Source organism: Rhipicephalus microplus, chromosome 2 (genome assembly GCF_043290135.1).
Source record: "Rhipicephalus microplus isolate Deutch F79 chromosome 2, USDA_Rmic, whole genome shotgun sequence".
Classification (NCBI taxonomy): Eukaryota; Metazoa; Arthropoda; class Arachnida; order Ixodida; family Ixodidae; genus Rhipicephalus; species Rhipicephalus microplus.
In genome coordinates this window covers 139829054-139834767 of record NC_134701.1, presented here as the reverse complement: position 1 = coordinate 139834767, position 5714 = coordinate 139829054, and the positions used below count along the sequence as shown (strand labels likewise).

Below are 5714 nucleotides of genomic sequence, written 5' to 3'. Positions count from 1 at the left end.
TGCTGCCAATTTTTTGACTGCTTCCGATTAAAAGCAACCAGCAAAAGCCACCTGTTTCAGTAAAATGAAGCTTGTCAGTCTTTTTTTAATGATATTGCACGTCTCCTCCTTACTTGCAGCGGCACATCTCTTACAGGTCGCAAAACATAAGCCTCTCTCTGCCTGTTCTTAGCTCTCATAATCTTGCTTTGGGTCACATTTGGCTGAAACGTAGTGGTGATATGATTTCACATATGGATAGGTTAAAGTGCGAAACTTGCTATATCAGAAAATTCATGGCAATTTTTTTCAGAATGGGTATATGGCACGTTGACCCGTAGAGAGCGCAATGATTACGTGTATTGGTTTCGTATAGGCCACACATTTCTGTCCATACGTCTGCAATATTCCCGCGATGAGCGTCATCCATCAGATTTATCGTCTTGTCACTGTCGAGTCGATGTTTAAGAGATGGTTTTGAATTTAGTTGAATAGCATTCAGTCGGCACTTTAGTGCTTAAATAACATTCTGTGTGGATGGCCTGAACAAAAAACAATACGAACTCGTGTGGAAAATCTCCTACGCCTTTATAGCACGCAGTGCCAAATAGCACGCTGCTTTGTTATACAACATTCCGGCATGCAAACGAATGTTACTGGTTTTAGCTGTCTGGAAAGGCTGCGTTCTCGCTCGAAGGGGGAGCAACACCGAAACCGTTCAAAATCGCTTTAAGGAGTGTTCCTTTTGACCTTATCAAACATCTTCCACGTGTATATATGTACGTGTGTAAAAATTTTATTCACGATGTTCCCCATAGATGTATGGCGCATCGGTACCACTACTTATCGGCACAAAATAATGTAGAAATGCTGTGTAGCTTTGAAATTACATGAGTTGTGTAGCAGTCTTGGTTTTTATTCTTTAAGACATACAGCAGTCACAGTTATCGCTGAATCGTGATCGCTCACCTGATATTAACAAGATGGTCTAGCTTCAGTACACGGCACAGCGTACAGTTAAAAAAAGACGCAATTAATTCAGCAGAATTGCTTACAGCATGATCTACTATTAGTATAGTGAACGCCCGGAGGTTATACTTGAAAGCATGAATGTCTGTGCGCATTACGCTTTCGATTCGAGTGAGTTAAAGCTTTGTGTCCGGCATTGTTAAATGTGCCCGGCAGTGTTGAGTGGGACGGAACCAATTGTATCCCAGCCGAGGAGATGGCGTTGAGTCCTTGGACACTGGCCACTGTATCAATGTTTCGGATGGTCTATAGTAGATCGGCGAGATCGTGGATGAACAGGCCTACCGCTCATCACACTCCCCGGTTCGAGACTGACATGTCTACCCGGTTCTTATGTGGGCCCCCTGCTGCTCTTACTGGTACTTCCGGTTAGACATCAATTATTTTTCTTCAACAAAGCTAAACAATCCTTCCTTCGTAGAGATACTCCCAATGTACTCGTTATTTGTTGTGCACATCAGAAAAGAAAAGGTCGATAGAGTACAAAGAAGTACGTATGCAGTAGAAACAGTTACATTTATTGGTCAAACCACTCGCACAGTTCAATTCACTCGTGTCGTTCACACCGTTGTGGCTTCCGATTCTTCCACGATTCTTTGGCAGTGCGCTTGCTTCACCACCATCCACCAAACTTTCCTCCTCCGAACTTGCCACCTCCGAACTTGCCACCGCCGAAGCCACCTCTGCTGCGTGGGACACCAGTGGCAATCGTTATGACAATTTGCTGCTAAAGATGTTTAATAAAAGTCGTCTTTTGATCTTCGTGCACCTATGGTAGCGGCAGGGCTCATAGAACAAGAGATGTCGCTCTACCAACATGCGTTAATACACAAAATTGTGGTATGCTGCGTAAATGGAATGGCTAAAATAAATAGCCAGGGACGAGATTAACAAAACACTGACTTATATTGTGATTTTGTCGGCATGCGTCTGTGCAGCATTCAATAAATTACTTCATGTCTGTCGACAACACACATAAAAAAATGCTACAGCGACACACTAGTGATATATTGCAATATTGAAGATCTGAAATGCTATTTCGTATTTTGTTACAGAAACAGTCTTGAGGCAATATAGGCAGCCACCGTTATTTTTTTATTTACTTATTATTTGCCCGAAAATGCCTCTCAACATACATGCGTAAAACAAGTCCCCGTTGAAGTGTATATACTTGTTTCCAACACATTACTTGTGTGCCCGAGTACATTTTAAATATTTTGAGAAAAAATTTTCATCGTGAAGTTAGAAACACCTCTCGTTTTTATAAAACTATCTGAAACTAGATATGGTTTACTACACCTCTATCATGTATTTCTACAAAAAATATATTTATGAGACTTGATATATAAGAATTCTATTAAAAATTAATCAACGATGCATAACTATAAAGAATGTGGTATCCTACGTTCACAACGGTTTAAAATATCATTCGTGCACGCCCGGATGATGAAGAATATTTGCCAGGTTAAGTTACAAGTTGAAAGTTTTGCTGACGAAGTTCATTCATATTGTATAGATGATATTGATGAACTCATCTCCACACGTCCTCAACATGACACCCACAACTTTTTTCCAAAATGATTTTTACACAACTTGATTGTCCCTTATTAGGTATAATATGCCAAGTAGATGAACCTTAAGTTAAATTGGTCTTCAGAGCTGTTATATTACAAATGAAGACGCTTCTGTTTCGGCTGACTTGACCGCATTGTTATATCACACATGTACAGAATAGCATGCGGTGAGCAAACGCGAGTACTGGCATTTCAGAGTGTTGAACAAAAGTTCGGCGTTGTTTAGGATGTAGGCGATATGGAAGCTCACCCGAAACCACTTCCGTAGCCGCTGCCGTAGCTGCTTCCGTAGCCGCTGGAGTAACCGCTTCCGTAGTTCGTGCCATAGCCTCCATAACCACTACCTCCATAGCCTCCTCGAAGACCGCCACCATAGCCTCCTCCGAGACCACCGCCATAGCCTCCCAGACCACCACCGTAGCTTCCGAGACCACCGCCGTAACCACCGCTGCCGTAACCTCCCCTGTAGCCGCCGCCGTAGCTACCGAGGCCACCACCATAGCCTCCTCCGTAGCCACCACTTCCGTAGCCACCACTTCCGTAGCCACGGTAGCCGCCAGATCCGCCGAATCCACCGAAGCCTCCGTAACCACCGGTGCCTCCGAGCAGGTAGCCGGCGTTGGCATGGTCGACGACGACCAGCGCCACCGCGGCAAAAAGAGCTACCACAAGCCTGTTCATCGTGCTATAGCCTGCGCCGGCAACGAATGAAACCTTGCATCAAACAGGACATATTAGTAGCATAATAAGTCAAACACACGTTTACCAATCAATTCCAATATTTAGCTTGCATTTGATAAGCAGATAGCATTGAACTTATTGCGCAGCGGCTTGAGTGCAAGTGCATGATATATAAACTTCACAGTGGGTAAAGGGATCAGCAATGTTTTATTATTTCTTATGTCTGCATCCGTCGGGTGCATTCACGAGCGTCTCTCTCACGCATATATGCTTCATCAGTCTTGAATGGAGAAATTCGAAAAATTCACTAGCACAATACCTTTCGTTGATATATTGAGTATTGCGTACTGAAATGTTTACCGTACACAATATTACGAATATCTATCATCTTTAATTTGTGGGGAGGAGCTAGCTCTCTAACAATAGAACATGAAAGATCGTCCAACCTCTTCAGCAGCAGCTGCGCACAATTTAGCTTGAAATATTATTTATCTTTTTTAAAAGTTTTTTATGCTTCCGCAAGAAAGCGTACCAAATGTTATCGCTTCATTTTTATTTCCGCACCATCACCCTATTTTGTCTTTGTCTTCCCTCAATCTTCAGCTGATCCCGAAGCTCTGTACATAACTTTATCTGCGAATTAACCCCCTCTGCATATGAAGAGAGCATCGGTAGTTACTTACTCACAAGGAAGAAGTAATAGATAACGTTTCGCACTGCTAGTTGCAGCATTTATGCCAACTAGAAAGAAAGATAGATTCAACAAACTGAAGGAGAATGGCCCCGTTTACAAATAGAAACCCCTTTCACCACCTGCTGCAAGTGCAGTGTGAGTCAAAAACGTCTACAATCGCAACGGTTCTCGCAAACTTGCCGATTATTTTACGTTGACTGAGTGAAAAATCTAGTACCGCGATGTATAAGTAACCAATTTCGCACTACTCATGTATACGCCCACCCTGTGGCTTTCACAGCAAACATAGAATCACATATCTGCTTGGCAATGTCACCATCCAAGAATTATGGCATACAATATACGGCGATGGGCGCCAAGTTGCAAAAAAAAGAGAAAACGCTGGATTCATGTGCATTGTTATTCCCCCTGTGCTCAAAGTTCATCAAATTGTTCTTAGAGCTGACGTCAAGAATGAGAAAAGCTCTACAAGCAGTTACCGATACATGGCATGCGCAGGTAAGCAAAGTATATCGCAGTGTTACGTCGTGAATCTACCAGTTATAAGACATACCAGTAAGAATGAAGTAATAACTTTCGACGTCTCTGCTCAACCCATAAATAAAGTTGCTCAGATACTGGAGGACGAGTGAAGATAGGCATACAAAGACTTAAATTATTATTAGCGTTCATGCATTCAACAAGAAGTGCTGAGATATGCTACACTAACCTGCCCATTAGCGTGACATCTCTGATGCCTCCTTGCGTAGAAATGCTCTCTCCAAAACGGCCGCTCAATCATGTGATACGAAGCGCCTCTCAGATGATCCCATTACTCGGACAACGAACCAAGCGAGCTTCAATGTGAGTGATCACCAAAGTCTCAAAACTTGTCTCGCCAACAAGCACGTTGTCTATTCAAAATTAACGACAATAAAGACAAAAGGCTCTTAGTGAAATGAGTATGGATGCTGAAGGAAAGTGACCACGAAGTATGATCGATGACCGAAGGCCGGCACGTATATTTTCACCCAGCGCCCATATCCGACATTATGCAGAAACGCCCGCAATCCAGAGACGCGGTTCCGAATGAAGACCCACACACCGTCGCTAGCAAGCCAAGAGAGCGATCGGCTCAGACTCACCTCTGCGGGGAATCTCGAGACTGGAACTGAGTCGCTGTGCGAGACGGCAGTGATCTCAGCCATGCCGGTTGGTGGCTTTTTAAACGAACCGCCGAGCGGGACGCGCTCTGGCTGTCAGTCTCAAGGTCGCGACGACCACGAGCCGACGACAAATGACGCCGGTGGCAGTACGCCCATTTAATTACGGATCCTCGAAAATGCAAGCCACCTCGTTGGGGGCGGTGGTGGCTGTACCCCTTGAACAGGGCCCCTCTCCCTTCATCGGACCTGCCCTTGCAACAAGTGTAGGCCGCGGTCCCTGGAACGGATCCTCTCGCAGGAATGCCCCTGGTGCCCCAAGAGAAACGGTTTTGCCCCGGGGACAGGGCACATACGTAACTCGCGTGCGGCGAGCGAGGCACGCAAATGGCCGGACCTCGGTAGACACGTGGGAGCGGCGCGAGAGAAGATGGACCGGGCATTGCGAAGTTAGCTGACGCGGAAGAACGGTTAACAACGCCGTCACTTTTGGAAGCGAGCCCAAAGGCAACGCGCGCATAAGCATACGCGTAGCGACACGTCACTAGGCTTTTCCAGCCGCTTTTAGAGGGTGAGTGAAAGGAGACGAATCACTGCACCCAGACGCGAGCGTTC

General features: G+C 45.0%; 1 protein-coding gene across 2 annotated transcripts; it reads right to left on the bottom strand.

The window, feature by feature from the left end:
* Window positions 1–1505: 1505 nt before the first annotated feature.
* On the bottom strand, window positions 1506–5219 carry LOC119170697 (uncharacterized). Of its 2 annotated transcripts, none has more exons than XM_037421936.2 (3): window positions 5082–5219; window positions 2833–3274; window positions 1506–1694 (listed from the first exon to the last, which is right to left on the bottom strand). In XM_037421936.2, the coding sequence occupies exons 2-3, from the start codon at window positions 3261–3263 to the stop codon at window positions 1622–1624; spliced, it is 504 nt and encodes a 167-aa protein (XP_037277833.2). In that variant the 5' UTR covers window positions 3264–3274; window positions 5082–5219; the 3' UTR covers window positions 1506–1621. The 2 variants fall into 2 exon arrangements, with proteins under 2 accessions (XP_037277833.2, XP_037277834.2); XM_037421937.2 differs by having other exon boundaries at window positions 1506–1691.
* Window positions 5220–5714: the final 495 nt, after the last annotated feature.